The sequence below is a fragment of the Phyllostomus hastatus genome, unplaced genomic scaffold (genome assembly GCF_019186645.2).
Source record: "Phyllostomus hastatus isolate PE091 unplaced genomic scaffold, TTU_PhHast_1.1 phas_contig_17, whole genome shotgun sequence".
NCBI lineage: Eukaryota > Metazoa > Chordata > Mammalia > Chiroptera > Phyllostomidae > Phyllostomus > Phyllostomus hastatus.
In genome coordinates, this window is record NW_025333664.1 from 21,989,207 (window position 1) to 22,008,754 (window position 19,548).

At 52.9% G+C, this 19,548-nt stretch overlaps 1 protein-coding gene across 1 annotated transcript; it reads right to left on the bottom strand.

Moving 5' to 3' along the window:
- Positions 1-1,737: 1,737 nt before the first annotated feature.
- SRXN1 (sulfiredoxin 1) lies at positions 1,738-9,010 on the bottom strand. The gene is made up of 2 exons (XM_045832869.1): positions 8,749-9,010; positions 1,738-5,442 (listed from the first exon to the last, which is right to left on the bottom strand). Exons 1-2 carry the CDS (start codon positions 8,956-8,958, stop codon positions 5,239-5,241), a joined length of 414 nt encoding a protein of 137 aa, XP_045688825.1. The 5' UTR covers positions 8,959-9,010; the 3' UTR covers positions 1,738-5,238.
- Positions 9,011-19,548: the final 10,538 nt, after the last annotated feature.

Consider the following 19,548-nt stretch of genomic DNA (forward strand, 5'->3'; position numbering starts at 1 on the left):
ACCAGGCTGCCCTCGCCAGGGGCTCTGCGGCAGGTCGCTGCTCCTCTAGAGGCCTCGTTTCACCCATCCATCTGTCCCACAGGAAAGGTCATTCAGTCCGCCTCTCGACACTACCGAGCCAAGGACGAAGGGATGACGATGGTGGCGGTGGTGAGAGAGGCTCTGCAGTGAGCGCTCCCCACCTTCCTGTTCTGAGGAAGCGCTGCTGCCGTGGCTGGTAAGCACACAGCACCTGCGTCTGGTCCAGGGGAGTCAGAGCCTCTCCCTGGTCCCTGCTTTGTCGCCAGATGCCAGATTGGTCTGCCTTTTGCCAGGGCTGCTAGGCGGAGCTGTCAAACCTGAGTCCTTGAAGAACATCTGGGTGGGGGTCTGTTCCAGCGCAGAGCAGGGCTATGACTCCGTCCCCTGCTCACCGCCTAGATGTTTTTTTCTGACTGGAGGTACATCCGGTCTGAAAACTTTCCTCCACTCCTCATAAAACTAGATTCCGCTTATTCCTTCATTCACACCCCTCAGCCTGTGCCTCTGTGTTCCCATCCATGTCATGAGACAATTAGGCTTCTAAATACTCCACACAGGGTCCCCTGGGGGCCGGGGGAAGGCAATCAAGTCCAGGGAGCCCCAGCAATTGCCCAAAATATTTGTATTTCTGTGTGTGTGTGTGTGTGTGTGTGTGTGTGTGTGTATGTGTGTGTGTGTTTCTGGAGAAAGGGCTTACGGCTTTCTTAGGATTCTCAACTGTCTCCATGACCCAAAAAAGGCTAAGGAGCACTGGTTGTGTGTAGAGAGGGCAAGAAGCCCCCCAAACTCTGCCACTCTGGACAACAATGTGCCAGTACCTTAGAAGTTGCAAATTGAACCCAGGCTGGTGTGGCTCAGTGGATTGAGTGCCGGCTTGCGAACCAAAATGTTGCCAGTTCGACCCCAAGTCAGGGCACATGCCTGGGTTGCAGGCCGGGTCCCCAGTATGGGGTGCATGAGAGGCAAACACACATTAATGCTTCTCTCCCTCTCTTTCTCCCTCCCTTCCTCTCTCTCTGAAACTAAATAAATAAAATCTTTTTAAAAAAAGGAGTTACAAATTGAGCTATGTATTTGGCCAGGCTGTCCAATCCTAGGTGCACAGTTCAGAGAACACAGAGAGTGATGGGTGAAGGTGTTCACAGCAGCAAAATAACCGTAAACCCTCAAATGTCCATCAGTAGGAGAATGACTAATCAATGGTTATATTCAGACCACAGAACACCATGCAGCAATGAAAAGAATGAGCTCAACCTGTATGGAACTCATTCATTCAACAGGTATTTATCGAACGCTTACTACGTACCATTCATTGTTTTGGGCCTTGAGCCTGCAGTGATAAACAAGACAGACCAAGTCCTGTCTCAAGAAGTTACATTTCAGTGGGCAAGAGAGTCGTTAACAGACATAGAAGATGCTTTCATGGCGTGTGATCAAGGCCAGGAAGAAAGTCTGAGTACGGTGATAGACTGAAGGGGACGGGGCTGTTTTAGATGGTGAGGTCAAGGACAGCCCCTCTGAGGAGGCACTCAGGAGGGAGATGGCTGGGGCGTGCTGACAGGGAAGAAATGCAATCTGCAAAAAAATGTGTAAAAGAAAAGCGTTCTTTACTCGCCCACACTAACACTACTAGAAAAAGTTCTGGAAGGAGATTTGCCAAATTAATGAAGGTGATTGTCCCAACCAGGGAGGCAAAGAAACAACCAGGACTAGGACTCATGGTGGACTCCAGCTTGCCTCTAATATTTTAATTTTAAATGTTTAATTACTTAGCATTTTACTATCGTAACGTCCTAAAGGTGAATGTTCACATATAACTTATGAAATTCCAAAAGTGTATAAATCTACCATGGTGAAGAGGGTTGGTTCCCAGACAGTGAGGGGGCGAAGGGGTCCCTATACACTGCCTTTCACTGGACCCAAGCTCCTGGGGGCAATGGTTTGTTTGGGGAGGGGACACACCGTTAGATCAGGGGAGCTGGTAAGAGACATGTGGCTCAGCCTGGAGGATCTGGACGCTTTTTGGAGGAGGTGCCACCTTTGCTGAGCCTGAGACTGGCTGGCCCAGCACCCCCAGACTACAAGACAGGCTTGGAGAAGTCATGACATGTCCAGTGGCACGGCGCCAGAGTGGTTAGAATACGGAGAACCTGGAACTAGAAACTCCCCGCTCAGTCTCCTCATGCCTGGACTCCCTGCTTCTCTGGGTAACTGATGGGTCTTCTCTCAGCCGGCCCCTCTGCCACCCGCTTCCCGTAGCCGGTGGGCTATAGGCCCAGCTTGGCTCTAGCAGGCCGGGAAGCATCGCCACCTGCTGGCTGAAGAGGGAAACGCAGCTTTCAGCCTCCACTGAGAGCATTGAGGTTTCACCTTTCAAAACCCACCTCTTCCTTACGCATGACCAACCCCTCTGGGTCCAAGTCTCTTCTGCAATCCCCAAACAGTGTCTAGCAGGGCCCCTAGTGTTGCCTTCTTGAATCTTATCTTCAAGAAGAAAAAACCCTTTCAGGAAGGGGCAACCATTGTGTAACTAACCAATCATGAGCTGGTGGCACCTCCTGACAGCATAGTATACAAACCATGTCCTCCGATTCCTGACCCTTGCTACCAACCTTGGGGATAGACAGTCCATTCGACAGCTTGGCAAAAGCCCCCAGGGAGGGGCTTATCCGATGTCACAGTGGAACGTGTACGAGCTGGCCCTAGAACACAGATGATTAGGGAGCCAGCCTAATGAGGGTGGAGAGGGTGTCACCATGTTTGGTGACACAGTCTAGATCAGCAAGTCTCAGTTTATGGCCCCCAACCAGCAGCAGCAGCAGCAACAGTACCTGGGAACTTGTTAGAAAAGCAAATTCTCTTCCTTCACCCGTGTGGCTCAGGGTTGGTTGGGTGTCGTCCTGCAAAGCTAAAGGTTGCCGGTTTGATTCCGGGTTAGAGCATGTCTTGGGGATCGGAGGGTATATAAGAGGCAACCGATCAATGTTTCTCTCCGTCTCTTTCTCCACCCCTTACCCTCTCTCTAAAACTAAATAAATAAAATCTTTTTTTAAAAGCAAATTCTCAGGTCCCACCCAGACCTACTGAATTAGAAACTCTGGGGGTGGGGCCCAGTCGTCTGTTTTAGCAAAGTCTGAGGCTTTTTTAGCCAGTCTGAGAACCTGAACCATTGGTCTACAGCAACCACACCCCTGTCTTTACTAAATAAACTTTTATTTTGGAATGATTTTCAATGTACGGGAAAGTTGCCGAGATAGTATGGAGAATTCCCAGCCCACCCCCACTTCCCCATCTTACATGGGACTAAGTCGTCGAAGCTAAGACACTATCATTTGTTATTGCCACTACAATCCAGGCCTATTCAAAGTTCCAGTTTCCCACTCCTTTTTTGGTTCTGAGGATCCAATCCAGATATCACACTGCATTTAGGAGTACATTCCTTTGAAATTCTATCGGTCACCTCGGTCAGCTTTCCCTGGGACAGAGAATGGGTGGGAGAGCTGCTGTCTTCATTACTGGACTATGGAGACCAAGGCTTGAACATGCCAAGTGACCGACATCCCTTAGCAGGGCAGGGCAAACAGGGCCCACCTCGCTCTGTGCCCTTCCTCTAAGTATCCCCCTCCCCCCAGGACTCTGGGACCCTCTGGAATGTCCCACCTGGCCTACCCCATCTCACCAGTGCAGGTAACGAGATGCCCCTCCTAGAGTGGGCCCAGCCCTGGGAGAAATCCAGCCCCTGCCCAATCAACCCTTCCCCTAGGTTTGAGGCTGGAACAATGCCTAGTGACTTCAGCCTGGGCAGAGAGAGCCCCTCCCTGTGCAAGAGAGAGAGAAACACTGCTATTTGCCTAGGCAGATAATGTATGAAAGATGAAAAAGGCCACATTATTTTCAGTTTCTCTAAGAGGAATAGTCTGTTTCCCCACCCCTTGGATCTGGCCCAGCCTTATGATGTGCTCTGATCAAAAGAACTTAGCAGAAGTGACATTGTACCAAGTCTGGGCCTAGAACTCAAGAAGCTCGCAGCTTCTACTCTCATCCTCTTGGAATCCTGAGGCTGTCATGTGACCATGCCTGAGTTAGCCGCCTGCTGGAGAAGCCACATGGAGAACTAGTCACCCAGCCAACAGCCCGCCAACTGCCAGACAAGTGAGTTAGAACATCCTGGACAGACCCGAGGCGACAGCTGATTGCATGCAGTCCCAGGAGTCCACCTTAGGTGACATCAGAACTGGCCAGATGAACCCAGTCCAAACTGCCAACCCACAGAATTGTGGGCAAATAAATGACTTGTTTTTAGCTGCTAAGTTTGGGGATGGTATGTTACACAGCAAAGGCTAACTGATAACAATTACTCATTTCTTTCGGTAGTGGGGTTCCATTTTGATTCGGGAGGCAGTGTGCCAGTCCCAGGAGCTGGGATGTGATTGGTCCACTCAATTGTGACAATTCTGTTCCCTGCTGTCTTAGCTTTCTTTGCATCTAGGGGAGACAATGGTAGCTGATTTGGGCCAAGGAAACCTAAGTGGAAATATGCAGGGGACAGAACAGGAAAAAGACCTCTGAGAAAGGTTTGACTTTACGATAGAAGTGGACAGTCCAGCTGGCTCGGCCCTTCCTTCATGCCCACTACTTGCTTCCTGGAACAGAGCCATGATCCCTGGAGGCACAGCAGCCGTCTTGTGACCATGAAGCAACCAGTAACGAGGGAAGGCTGAAAGGACCACAGAGATGTGTGCCGCACCTTGGCCGAGTTGTTAAGTCAATGCTGGTAGTCACCTGCCTCTAGAATTGACGCTATATGGAACAACTTTCTCCTTGCTGAACTAGGTTTTCCTTTGCTTAGAGCTCACTGTGTCCCACATAACTGGATATACAAAGAGGAAAATGCAGAAGGATCCTTGCCCTTGGTACTCTGGAGCCTGCAGCCTGTGGTTCTCCAAACCCATCTCCTTTCTCATTTCATCCTCTCAGTAACCCCTCAAAAGCGAAGACATGGCCCATTTTCACAGGGGTGGGAACTGGGCCTCCCACACTGTTCAGCAGTGAGTCCAAGGTCTTGCAGTTAGCAGAGAGGGTGCTTAGCGCCAGACCCTCCTCCTTCCAGGCACAAAGAGAATGCCCCCCTGCTACACCTTTTGCATGGCCCTGCCCACTGGAGGCCAGGTGTGTCTTTTGGGCTTTCAGGAGTGTTGGCAGGTGGCAAGGAGCCTGCTATTGCAAGTCTGGAGTGGAAGCACCCAGGTACACCCTTAGGTCCGAGATGGTGGACTGGACAAGCTTGGCAGGGATGGTCTCTCGCTGTAGCTGCTGATAGGCTGCGTAACGGTGACAGCCCCCAAAGGAGTAGAAGTAGTCACCACCCTGGGCTCCTTTGATCCAGAGGACATCGATGGGGGGCACGCTGTCTGGGTCCTCCTGGAAAGAAGGGGGCACAGGGTGCATGAGCACAGAATAATGCCCGACAGTTTTCAAGGCAGACTTTGCTGGCCTGTGCTGAGTTCCCACAGGGGAGCAGAGTGGCTCATGCCAGCTTGTGGGAAACACTGTCCGGTACCCAGGAGTTCTGTGAGTTGGTTGACATCACCTTGGTAGCTTGAAATCCAGCCATGGTGAAATTATTTACACCAGGGCAATGGGTAGATGCTACAAATCTGGGCTTTTCCTCCCTGGAAACCAGTTTGTTAAACATTTATCAACACACCATGTGCACAGATATCTGCATATACGTACACACACACCACACATCTCTCTGGCACTATTCTAGACCGGGGCATCCGGTGCAGCCAGGATGACACAGACACAGCCGCTGCCTTCACGGGCTTCAGTCTAGCGGGACAAATGGAATGAAGAAGTGAGTGTCAGAGAGAGAAATGCTAGGAAGACAGTAACACAGGTGGCCATGCCACGGATGGGGGTCCACAGGCCTCTCTGAGGTGACAATGGAGTGGAGAACTGCACATAGAGAAGCCCACGTGGAAAGATAGAGAGTCGGAATAGTTTAGAATAAGAGCCTGACGGCCATGTTCAAATCTCAGCTCTGCCACTTAACAGCTATGCGACCTTGGACAACTAATCTCTTTGTGCCTAAGCTGTCCCATCTATCAATGACGCATACAAAGCGCTTGAGGATAGACGTGAGGGAAGATCACTCCGGGCAGAGGAAACAACGAGGGCAAAAGGCCTGAGGCAGGAACAAGCTGACTGTATTGGAGGCGTGGCAAAAACTCCGGCTGACCAGAGGACACTCAAGGGGGGCTGCGCAGAAGAAGTCGGAAAAGTCGGGAGGAGCCAGCCCATGCGGGCTGGTTTCTAAGAGCGGTGGGGGGCCCTGGAGCATTTTAAACAGGGGAGGGTGACAGGACCCAATGAACATTCTGTGAGGTTGTAGAGGAAAGCGGGCTCGGTGGGGTGGACAAGGGCAAAAGCAGGGAGGGCAGGGATGAGGCCTCAGCAGAGGTTCAGTGGAAGATGCTGGCCTGGGGGAGGGGTAGCGGGGAAAGGGGGAGGTGGACAAGGCTGGGGCATGTTTAGGGGGCAGACCTGAGGCGACTGGCAGAAGGGGTGAATGTGAGGAGAAGAGGAGGAGAGTCTAAGCGGACTTCCTGCTACGGGCCTGCAGCCAGCTGGAGTGTGGGTGGTTCTCCAAGTAGGGAAGACCCGGGGCGCGGCTGGGTGGGGGTAGTGCACGCCAGGGAGACCACATTAAGTGGGAGCTGCTTGGAAGTCTTCCCTCCGCTGGCCCATGGGTTCTCCCTTATGCTGCTTTGATGGATTCATTTATCCACTTATTCTAGAAATGATTATTAAACAGTTATGAGCAGTTACAAGCCAGGGCTCTGGAACCAGGCAAACCTGGGTTTCAATCTCAGCTCCTTCAAAGAGCGGCAGGAGGACCCTGAGCAAGTGGCCTCGTGTCCCTGAGCATCGTCCCTAACTGGTACCATGGGAGTGAGACGCCCCACAGGGCTGCTGGTGAAGGGTTCGGAAGTCAGTGCAGGGAGGCACGGAGCGCGGCCTGTCGGGCAGCGAAGCACTGATAGGGGGTAGCTGTGCTGGGTGCCAGTGGCATGGTGGGCGGTGGATGGGCGGAGTAACAGCTCCCCAAAATGGCCACATCCTGTTCCCTGGAGCCTGAATACATTACATCCATGGCATAAGGGACTTGGCAGATGCAATTAAGGATCTTGACAAGGGAGACGCTGCTGGCTTTGAAGACAGAGCAAAGATGCTATGAGCCAAGGAATGGGGTGGCCTCCAGAAGCTGGGAAAGGCAAGGAAACAGATTCTCCCTGAGAGACTCCAGAAAGGAATGCAGCCCTGCTGACAACTTGATGTCAGCCCAGTGAGACCCATTTTGGACTTCTGACTGGAGAATGACAAACTGTATTGTTTTAAGCCACTAAGTTTCTGGTACTCTGTGACAAGAGGCATAGAAAACTGACTGGTTCTCGCCCTCACAGAGCATGCACTTGTAGCATGGAAGGCAGGTGTCTAAACAGTCCATTAAACCCCAGAGGGACCAGAACTATGCCGGTGGGCGGGTGTGCAGGAGGCTAGGGGCCCACAGAAGGCCCCTAACCCAGGAGGGGCCATCAAGGAAGACATGGACCCTGAGACAGGAAGGCTGAGGGGTTAGAACTAATAAAGAAGAGAGGGAAGAGTGTTCCCGGCAGGGTAAGAAGCCTGTGCCGAGGCCCAGGGTGGGAGACAGCATGCAAGACCAGACCCTCCACGGACAGCCAGGCACTGTGCTAGTGCTGAGGAAACAGCCAAGATACGACTTCACATAAGGTGGGGCAGACAAGGAAACACCGACAAATAAATGTATAGTGTAATTCCACGTGGACATAGGTGCTTCATGGGGAGATACCTCAGGTTAAGGGGACAGAGAGAGAGAGGCCGGGGATGCATTAGCCCAGGTGGACAGGGAGGCGGAGACTGAACCAAGTGCGGGCGCAGGCCCTGCAGCTGCCCGGGGAAGCAGTTCCAGGCAGTGGAGCAGCAGAGCACACCCTAGGACTGAGAGACATTTGGGGGAGCTGTAGAGGTGTTTGGCGCAGCCTTGGGTCTCACATGGTCACCTTCCAAGGGTCTGAGCGAAGGGGACAAGATACCATGCAGCTTAACCTGACACATGCTCCCTCCCCAAAGTTCCTGCCAGGATCCCCCCTGCATTCCCAAACATCCTCCTTCACTGACGGGGCTGACCACGTCCTCTCCCTGTTCCAGTTCAAACAGGCCCTCCAGGCGGACAGGACATGCTGGTTCCTCTGACACTCCTGTGTACAGCCAGAGGTGACAGCTTATCTCCAGGTAGTATGGTGGTCATGCTGCTAGGCAGTGGGGCCGGGCTGTGCCACTTTCTAAGTGACCTTGAAAAAGTTGCTTAAATCCTCCCATGCCTCAGTTTCCTCTTCTGTAAAAGAGGAACAATAGTAGTATCTACCTTATAGTGTTGGCATGAAGAAGCTAAGGCACTTAAAACTGCTGCTGGGCCACTGCAAGTGCTATCTTTATGTTAGCGACCCTTATTTTAACTATACTATCAATCCCCTGCTTGCTCAAGTGAGGCAACAGAGGCCCAGAGAGGCCCAGCCACTTGCTCAAGATCACACATCAAATATAGTGCTCCAGCGGAGCCCGGAACCAGCCCCCTCTAGCGTTCCGTTCGACCTGCCTCGTCCGGCACCCTCCCTCCGACGGGCGTCCCCGGGGCCTCACCCGGATCGTGTCCACGAGGCTCTGCACTTTGGCCGGGTCCAGCACAGACGGCAGAGGCCGGATCAGCACGCTCAGTGGCACGTTGTGCACCGCGGCGATGCAGCCGGAGTGGATGCTGCCCCCCTGCGCGCCACCGCTGGGCCCGGGTCCCTCGGGCGCCCCCCTACCGGCCCCAGCCCTACTCAGTGCTCCTGCCGCTCGCAGCCCCATTGCGCCGCCACTGCTGGCTGGGCCGCCTCCTTCTTCACCCTCCCCACCCGGGACTTTAACCCGGCCGGGCCGTACCATTCCTCGCAGGCCGGCGGGGGCCCGGGTCAGGGTGCCTTTCTCACCAGACCCGGCGGTGGTCCGGTCCCATCCAGGCACCCCACAACACAACGTGGGCTCGGCTCGCTGGGCTCTGCGGAAGCGGTGCGGGGCTCCGGCTCTCCGCTGGGGGGCGCCTCGTCCTCTCCCCTCTGCCAAGTGAAGTCCCGGGAGTGGAAGCGCCCGGACCGGCTGACTCAGGGTGAGTCTGCAAGTCGTGGGCCTGAAGAGAGCGGGTGACGCACAGTCCGGGGTGACTCAGGCCTGCGGGGTCGGGGCGGGGACAGGGGGGCGGTGACCGAATCTGTGGAGCGAGGATGAGTCGGCAAAACCCACAGTACTTGGCCGCGGGGCAGTCAAAACCCTTCGGGTAATAGCCCTGGAGGTGATAATAATAATGGCAACAGTGACTGTACGAATCTGGTGCTGTGTCAGACACTGTCCTAAACACTTTGCATGTATACCAACGTAGTTAAACCTGGAAACAATCCTGCAAGGTAGGTAGGATTATTATCCCCTCTTTGCAGATGAGAAAACTGAGGCACGGTGATTTGCCTAAGTTCATGGAGCTAGGAAGTGGCTGAAGCAGGGTTCGAATCCAGACAGGCTGGCTCCAGCATGCGCCCCCCGACCCCACCGCTGGTTGCCTCCATTCCGCAAAAGTAACTGTCACAAGGAGCCTTCTGGAGTCGCGCTGACAGTGTGTGGGCTCTGCCCTAAAGTTCCACACTGACTCATCAAATCCTGACAGCTCCCCTGGTGGTCATGGAACCGCGGGTCTAAGGTACAGCAGCTGAAAATGAAAGTCAGTTCATCTGAGCCCAGAGCCTGGGGCCACTTAACCACAGACACCTGCTTACAGATGGGGACCTTGAGCCTTCAGAGGATGGTGGCAATGCCTTGGATCCAGACGTGCTGACTGCCAGCCCCGTTCTCCTCTGTTCAGAGCCCTCTCTTTGTTCCCTTGGGCCCACGTTCAGCACCCAGTGTCCTCTGGGGCCAGGGAGAGGTAGACAGAGGGTCCGGGGTTAAATTTCAGGTTTTTATCAGCATCTATGTGAACATGGGGGCTTTGGCACGGGTTGGCCTGGGTTCAGGTCTCATCTGGTCAGTCCCCAGCTGTGTGGTTAGAGGCAAGTTGCTTAACCTCTCTGACCCTCAGCCATCTCTTCTGTAAAGTAGTTCTGGGGAAATCTGGGGGACACTCAGAGATAATGGCTGATGGAGGGCAGGGTAGGGGGAGTAAATTAGTGCTTAGTGGTTGGCCAAGTACAGAGTGGTTTTATCACGAACACTCAGAATGCTTAAGGAGAGGTTATTTTTGACTGAGCGTGTCAGGAAAGGTTCCCTGGAGGGGGCATCCAGACTGGAAAATGGCGTGGTCCTGGAGCGGGAGAGGGAAGAAGCGGGTGATGGGTTAGGGTGTGGGCTCTGGAATCACTCCAATGGCATGGATTTGAATCCTGGCTCTACCTCTGCCTACCAGGTGTGGTGTCTGAGGGCAGGGGTGGTTATTCAACTTCTCTGTGCCTCAGTTTCTTCCCTGAATTTCCAGGGAGAGTAAGTGAGAATATCACGTTAAGTGTTTAGAAAGGTGCCTGGCACTAGAAAGTACTGGGTGAAAGGCAGGTATGAAGGACATTCCAGACATAGGGTCAGCTTGAGCAAAAGCAGGGAAGGTGGGACAGTCCCAGAGCCAGTTAAAGACAGGCGCGCCTGGCTTGTTGTCCTCCTCACCCTGATGGGCACCTGCGTGGGGAAGGCGAAGTCACCCTCTCAGCTGGAGAAAACCAGGAATGGTACCCACTGGGGGAGGGGAGCTGCTACACGAGCCAGTTACTGACACTGTCTGAGCCCTGTACAGAATGGGGTAATGCTGCCCATCGCTCAGAATTGTTGGGAGTGTGACTGAGAAGGTGTACATGAGTGCCCGGTGTGTGACAGCCATTTTACTTCTGAAGATCACTCATGTTGGGTTCTTAGTCTCTTGTGAACCTTAGAATGCTGAGGTCCTCAAAATGTAACCCCTGTGAACTACTTAATTGTACTTTGTTTCTGGAAGTAGAACTGATACCCATACCTCAGCCCCAGAATTACGGAGAATTAGAGAATTTCATCAAGAGGGAAATTGGTGCTTCTAGAACCACTTCCTCATCACTTCCTCAATAAGAAGAGGCAGGAGAACAGCATCTGGAATGGAAAAAATGGGGATTTGACCTGAATCTCTCACTGTGGTATGCCCAGTAAGGCCTCCCACTCTTGGTATCAAGTTCCATATGGGAAGATGCCTGTGGTTCAGCTCAAAATGGCTTAAACATTAATTAAAATTTGTTTATTTCCAAATATGTTTGGAGGTAGGTGTATCCATGGTTGGTAAAGTAATTGATCACTGTCATCAAAGAGCCAGGTTTTTTCCATCTTTTTGTACCATCATTCCCCATGTTCTGGTTTTTATCCTCAGGCATGCCCCTCATGGTCCCAAGATGGCTGCCGTGGCTCTGAACATCACATCACTAACCACTGTCTAACCACTAACCACTGTCTACCCTCCTACCCCCTTGCCCAGGAGCCTTTTCCTTGTAACTCATTGGCAAGAATTATATCATGTCCATGCCTAAACCAGTCCCTGGCAAGGGGAGTAGAGTTACCGAAGCAGGCTTAACTTAACTCTCATTTACCTATGGGCCTAAGAGGCTCTACCTTCTACCGACGTTCATGGTCTCTGATCTCTGAACACAGCTGGCAAGGCCCGGTAGCTACAATCTCGTTTTCCTGTGTGGAGCCTCCTTTCCCCACTCTCAAGACTGTGTGGTTGGTGGGCCAGACCCCACTGTTGGGGGCGGGTGTGTGTGGCAGCAAAGAGAAAGGCGGACCTGACCAGGCTTGCCCAAACAGCAATTGCATTGTATGGGCCCACCTGTCCCTAAATCAGTGAGACTGACACTCTAGCGTCTTGTTGGGTTTCACATAGGGCGCCTTCCATGGGGGTAATGGAAGTCTGGAATTGGAAGCTGGAGAAGTTTTGAAACATACCCAATATCCTTTCGTTTTAGTTTGGATTCTCTCAGAAGGAGACCCTGAGATCAAAACTTGTGTGAAGGTCGTTTCTCTGGGAGATGTTCTAGTTATTATCGCTGTAAAACAAACTGCTCCAGAATGCAGTGGCCCAAAACAACTGTTTTATTATCATCACGAATTCTGGGTCACAGAATCAGACAGGGCTCAGTGGGGGCTGCTCGTCTCTTCTCTGCAATATCTGGGCCATCGGCTGGGAGGTGACCGGCCAGCTGGGGCTGGAGTCATGCGGGGGTGACTTCATCATCTGCACGTCTGGCAGATGGTGCTGCCTGCCACTGGGAACACCTCCGCCAGTGGAGATGCCCTCCATCTCCACGTGGCCTGGGCTTCCTCATAGCATGGCGCCAGCTTTCCAGAGCTGCCGCCCCAAGGAAACCTGGCAGAAGCTTCATGGGCTTTTCCAGTCTGGTCTTGGAAGTCGTACAGAATCATTCCTGCAGCATTCTATTTATAGGGGCTGGCACAACCCCACCCTCTCCCCCCAGGCTCAAGGGATAGGACAGAGACTCCACCTCTTAACGGTAGAATACAAGGTCCTATCTAAAAGAGCCTGTGGGTGGGAACTGTTGTTGTGACCATTTTAGAAGACACATCTGCTGTAGGAGACGATCCCAGGAATGATGGGAGTGAGGGACGGACGAGGGGAGGGGGGGTGGCAATAAAGGGCACAGTGAGGAGCAGGTTACCTGGGTGGGGAACCAGGGCTCACTCCTCCTGGGGGCTCGGAGAAGACCACCAGACATCACATATCAGTCGGCACTGTCCCTCTGAGGCGCAAGGGGTGGGGGTGGGGCTGGGCCTTTTTTATTCACTGACTCCTGTCCCTTATTGGTTGAATGTGGCCTGAGGATGTTCTTCAGTCTTTGCCGTTTCTGGGCTGCCCAGCACTCAAACTGAGCGAGCATCTGAGGACCCAGAGGATGAAGCTGCCTGTTTACAGTGGCCTCAGAGGTGGCCGAAGGGAATAAGGGGCAAGACTTCAGGACATTTGTTTTCTGTCCAAATCAGCTGGATCCACATTTGCTGTTTGCAGCCAAAGGCCCTGAGCACCTGCTCTCTCCACCCTGCTCCTGGGCTCCCTGCTCCTCCTCTCCCCTTTCGTGTCTGACAAAGAATCTGGCCCCTCAAGCATGCATTTGGGTACGTGAAAGACTTCTGAGTGTTTGGAAGACAAAAGGATTTCTGTGCCATAAAAGGAACATTAAAATCTTCTATTTCCCTACCCCTAAATACTCTAGTCCGTTTCTATAGCTTGGCTTACGGGATTCTGCCCTGTTGCTTGGTGCCATTCTTTCTGGTTTTTCTCCCATCTCCTCTTTGTCACCTCTGCCAACCCATAAGTTCCTATACTTATTTTAGGCAGAAAGTTTGTCTTTTTCTTCTGCAGCTTCAGCGCCTGCCAGCCATCTCCTTAAGGGTGTTGAGGCAACTTTGCACTTAAACTACTCCTCATAGTCACAAAATGACTGCCAGTTCCAACTGGGACAACCTCCTTCTTTGTTCATGTCTTCGCTTAAGCTGCTATACCAAAATTCCATAGATTGGTTGGCTAAACACTTATTTCTCACAGTTCTGGGGGCTGAACATTTGAGGTCAAGGTGCCAGCAGATGTGGTGTCTGGTGAAGTTCCACTTCCTGGTTCTTCTTGCCATGTTCTCATATGGTGGAAGGGGGGAGAGATCTCTGGGGTCTCTTCTTGTACGGGCACTAACCCCGTTCATGAGGGCTTTACCTTCATCACGTGAAACACCTCCCCAAAGCTCTACCTCCAAATACCATTGTATCAGAGGGTTAGGTCTTCAACATATGAATATTACTGGGACACAAACCTTCAGTCCATGGCAGCTCTCATCCAGGAGGAGAGAAAGAGAACCCGTGCCCCGGCAATGATGGAATTACAGCTTTTCTCTCCAGTCTGATTGGGCTAGCTTGAGTCACATGACCACCTGGGATTAACATTCTCCAGGGACTAGCAATGTGCTCAGCTGCTTAAACAGGGGCATGCTTGAACCTGTCAACACACTGGGACACTGTGATCGGTGTAGAGGAGACCAGTCAGCCACAACACGGGAGCCAGCCTCTTCTGAGGCGCCTGGATGGGCTAAGTGATGGGCAGATGTCTGGAAGTGTGGTGAGGAAAGGGTGGAGCAAAGGCCTGGGTGTCAGGGACAGGTCCCCTTGGCCCACCTTTGATTTCAGCCTATGTTGTGGTGGGAAGGTTTATGTAAGCCAGGGCTGCCCATTTCCCCCACCCAAGCCCCCTGTGCCCCTACCTTTCCCATCCCCGCGGGAGCTCTGCCCACACACCGGCACATCCCAGAGGTGCCAGGGTGTTCGCCAGTGAAGGCGGGAGCCAATGAGTAAAGGCCAGTCTCTGTGGTCACAGGTGGACATTCCAGACTGTTCGGACCCTTCCAGATCCCTCTCAGACACCACAGTTCCCAGTCCTGGGGTTGCAGCAGCAGCCTCACTAACACACCCTCCGTCTCCTTCTTCTTGCCCCCTCACCCCTGCTTCCCCGGACCACCTCCTGAGTAGACATCTGCACCCAAGTCTCGGGCTGCTATCAGGGAACCCAAACGAAGGCAAAGGGGGAATGTCACCGGTCATCCCAATGGCTCTGTACTTTGCCTGGTTAAAATTACATGCGTCTTACTAGCTGTGTGCCCCTGGGCTGGCCACCTGTCTGGGCCCCAGTCTCCTAACCTGCAATAGGGCCATAACATGGCACCTCCTTTGTAGGGTTGTTGGGAGAATGAAATAATGGAGGTAAAGTCCCTAGAACAGTGCCCAACACATCGTATGTGCTCAGTAAGTGTGAGTGGTTTGATTACATTCAGGGCTGTCCAACCCTTTGGCCTCTCTGCACCACACTGGAAGAAGAAGAGTTGTCTTGGGTCACACGTTAAATACATTGTGACATGTAATCACAAATACGCCTCCTAGTGTTTTAAGTAAATTTGCGATTTTGTGTTGGGCTGCTGCACTCACAGCCTTCCTGGGCTGCATGCGGCCCAAGGGCTGCAGGTTGGACACCCCTGTATGAATAGATCTTCCAGGTCTGCCCTGCTAGACTAGTCTTTAGCCAAGACTGTGGTTTGCACGTGAAGAAAGCCAATGTGAATTAATTTAAAGAAAATGGGAACACTCAGCTACTCCCTTTCCTGGGGGGCGGAGCAGGGCCTCAGGGCTGGGGTGGTGCTCCGCAGGCACTAGGGGCGTGGGCCCTTTCAGTCTGTGTGCTCCATCATTTTAGAGCAGGGTTCCCATCCTCAGGGCCACCTTCTGATTCAAGATCGCCGCTGACAAGCCAGCCTGGAAGGAGGCAGAGAAATGGAAGGGCAAAAGGATATATGAACTCCCTCTTTTTAGAATGCTGTCTCACAAGTTTCATATAATGCTTTCTCTTGCAAGTCATTGGCAGGAATTTGGTCACACAGCCACCCCTGACTGCAAGGGCAGCTGGGATATGTAGTCTTCATTCAATGAAGCCGCATGCTCAGCTAAAATGGGAGCTGTTTTACTAAGGAAGGAGAGAATGGAGATGGATAAGTAGCGATCAATCTAAGCAACAGCTCTCAAGTTGTAAGTCTAATGACTCAGAGAAAGGGAGACAGAAAATTTCCTTGTTCTAGTCAGATGACCACATTTGAACCAATCAGCCATGGCCACTAGGGACAGAAACTTTTTTTTAAAAAAGCATAAGCAACCATAGTTGATCATCACTTAAACATATGTTGTTTATTAAAAAATAATTACTGGTCATCTGCTCTTGGCTGTGCTAGACCCAGGGGATTTAATGAGCAAAAAGACACCAGTTTCTGCCTCATGAAACTTACAGTCTAGTGGGGGAGATAGGCGACCAAACAATCATGCCAATCGATGGAAAGGTGTACGTGGATGGTAGGTGCTGAGAACAAACAGCGTGTGATGCCCGAGGAAGTGACTGCCCAGCTGGGAGATGAAGGGTGGTGGTGACGGCACTGTGGACAGAGCCTGTTACTAGTGGAGAGAGCAGCTTGTGCCAGGGCCCTGTGGCAGGAGGGAGCAACGCTGCTGAACAGAGGCAGCAGGAACTCCAGGAGCAGAGGGCACTGGTTGGAGATGCAGCTGGAGTGATGGGAGGAGCCAGACCAGGTCAGGCTTCAAAGCTTCCCTAAGCAAGTTCCGCTTTTCCCTCATACAGTGCGAGGTCAAGAGGTCGTGGAAGTGTTTTGAGCAGAGAATAGAGATAGGAGTCACAGGATAAGATCTGCATTTTTAAACAGATCCCTGCGGCTGCTGTGGAGAGAGGATGGAAGGTGTGGGAGGCAAGATGGGCCCAGGGAGACCAGTGAGAAGGCCAGTCCATTTGTCCAGGTAAGAGATGATGGCAGGTATGGACTAGGCTGGAGGCTGAGAAGACAGAGAGGAAAAATCAACAGAACCTGGTGATGGATTGGGTGGGAGGGTGGGCGAGACAGGGCTGGGAGAGAGGCCTTCTGGGAGAAAGGCTAGATGGGCGCCTGTGCCGTTCACGGAGGTGGGAAACCCTGGAGGAGAACCAAAGCATGGCTCCAGACTCGGGCTGGCCCGTGGTGCCTCTGGGACATTCTTGTGGAGGTGGCCTGCAGGCAGATACGGATTTGCAGCTCAGAGAGGAGGGTGGAATTGAAAATGGGAATTTGTGAGTCATCTGCCTGTGGCTGGAAATGGAAGCCATGGGCGTAATGAGATTACGTCATGAGAATATACAGTGAGAAGAGGAGTCTAGGAGAGAGCCTTGAGGAGCACAAACTGGAACACAAGGAGGAGCAGGAAGTAGGCTCCTTTCTCCGGTACAGGCTGGGTGGGGCAGCCAGGCAGGTAAGAGGAAAACCAGAGTGTAGCATCATGGAGACCTTTGAGAGAATTGTGGAGAGCGAGCCGGACTGATATTCTGGTTGAGGTGCTCCAGGCTGCAGGCAACAGGGACTTACTGGTTCAAGGGACTTACACAGTGAAGACACTCGTGTCCCTCACCATGAAGTCCAGAGGCAGCACACTGAGTGGGTTTCAGGGTGGCCTTTCCCAAGACTCCCGGGCGTCTCCAGGGAAGTGCACTTTTCCCATCTCTCTGCTCTGCCATCCAGGTTGTGAGCTTCGTGCTACCAGCCAAGGCTGGTTCCCTTCGTGGTCACGAGACGACATGCTTCTTTGTTTATGTCCAGGGGGAAAGACCTCATTCGATCTCTTTCTCTTGAGAGAAGGGGAAGAAGCAAAATTCCCCATAAGCTCCCCAGCGAACTTCTCCTTAAGTCTAATTAGCTAAAATTGAGTCATATCCTCATTTCCCACCCCATAGGGGATGAGATCACTCTTGGACCAGTTAAGACCACCCCTTAAGCTGATGTCCCCAAATTGCATGGCTCCCGATCAAGGAGGGAAGGATGGGATGGATGACGGACCTACACTTGGGCCGGATATAGTCCATTCCCATCTCCCCGTTGGGTGCCTTCCATGTTGGGTGTTGGAGAGTTAAAACTACATTTCTCAGACTTCCTCGCAGCAAGGAGACTGACAGGGATTAGGTTCTGCCAGTTAGACGTGCTTCTGTGGGGTTTGGATGGCAGAAGTGGGCGGGGCCATTTCCTTATTGCCTTGTCTCTTACCACTGGCAAGATGGTCGTGGAGGTGCCAGGTTTTCCTGTGACACTGTTCCAGGGTGAGCCACCAGGGTGGTAGGAGACGGGAGAAGTTACGGAGGCAGTGGCAGGGACTTCCGGATCCCTGGGTCACACCTGCTGGGCCGGTTCCTGAACTCGGGAGTGCAGCCTCCTGACCGCCCCCGTGGGTTATGGAAGGGGCAGCGGCTCCCTTCGTGGGCCAGCTCTGTGGGGCACGCCGGGGCCCAGATGAGGGCCTTCAGCCCTTGCAACAATCTTTTTCAGCTGCCAGTTCCCTGTGTGAACTACTTTCCACTTTGAAGAGATTTAATGCAGGAATGAGATGTTATAAAATGCTAACAGAGAGTGGGTTCCATTCCCTGGATTTGCAACAAATGGGACTGATGCACCAGCCACTCAGGTGCAGTGCGCAGTAGCCGCAGGGGACTGCGTGTGGATGGCCAGGGAAGGCGGCAGGTGCCTCTCCCCCTCACAGTCCCGGTGGAGACTTCGTGGGGGTTCCCACACTGCTGTCATTGCTGGAGATGCCCAGCGCCCAGCTCGGGGGTGCAGCTGCCTGTGCAGAGTGTGTGAAGGGAAAGGTGGGCAGGCACCAGGGTCTAGAGGTGCACAGGTCGAGGGCCCCAAAGTTGAGTGCACTGCGTACAAAAGGAGGAAACCGGAAAGGCAGCCTGAGAGGAGACGGGCTGCCAACCTCCAGCCCCTGCCCCCCACCTGGCATCTGCCCCTCGAAGAGCACAGGCCCCACCGCTCTGTGCCTATGTGTGGGGGGCTGGGGTTTAGTGGCCTGGGGTTGGTGGCCCCCACTTTTGAGTAAGGCAAGGGCGGATTTGTGTTTTGAGAGATCACCAAGACTGTTAGCACAGCAGGTGGACTGGTCATGGCCTCCTGAACACTTAACAACAGGTAGCCCGTGACCTCTAGCGGCAGGTCATTGTTTTTGGATAACTTTCAGCCAAAGTCAGCTTTTTTTTTTTTTTTTGCACGCATACCCTTGCTGTTAGTGTCACCAGGAGGTCTCAGGCCAGAGCAGGAAGGCGTGTGGTGGGGCAGAGTGCAGGGGCTGTAAGCTGGCTGTCTAGGGACAAACGTGGCTCCCAGTCTGGTTGGGGGTATGGTTAGAATTGCGATTCTTCAAGCCGAGACACATTCTTTCCCGTTAGTCACAGGCTCCACCATTCCCCAATGTATTGGGCGATCTGCTGTATTCACTTACGTTATTAATTTGGCTCCTGAACTCTTTGAGTGTGGACCCCAGTGTTTGAGGACTATTTAGGACTGAGGATGCCCTGGACGTCAGGGACCCCTGGGTGTGTGCGACCCCTGGTGGCAGCTACAGGCTGGTCAGGCTACGCGGAGGGAAATGGAGTAGGAAAAATCCCGCTTCCTCTCAGCACTTTCCCGACCCCACCCCCGTCCCCACCCCAATCACAAGGTCTAGAGGCGCTGATGAGTGGCCAAAGTCCCTTTAATATCCCTGAATTGCGTTACAAGTAATACTGCTGGAAGTGAGGGAGGAATGGGGGGTCTGGGTCAGGAGACAGGGAGGAGGAGGGAGGGGGAGCGCCAAGCGCTCATACAAAATATGGCCAAAAGGCTAGCATGCATGGAAAATTATTGCTGTCGGAAGTTCCTATTTACAGGGTCAACACCCTCCGTAATTGCTTCTGCGACGCCTTTTCCTCCCCCCATCCCTGCCGCCTTCTTTCCGGGGTGGGCCTGGAGCCGGGAAGCCCTAGAGAAGTGGCCCTACTCCAGGGTCCCCTCCAGT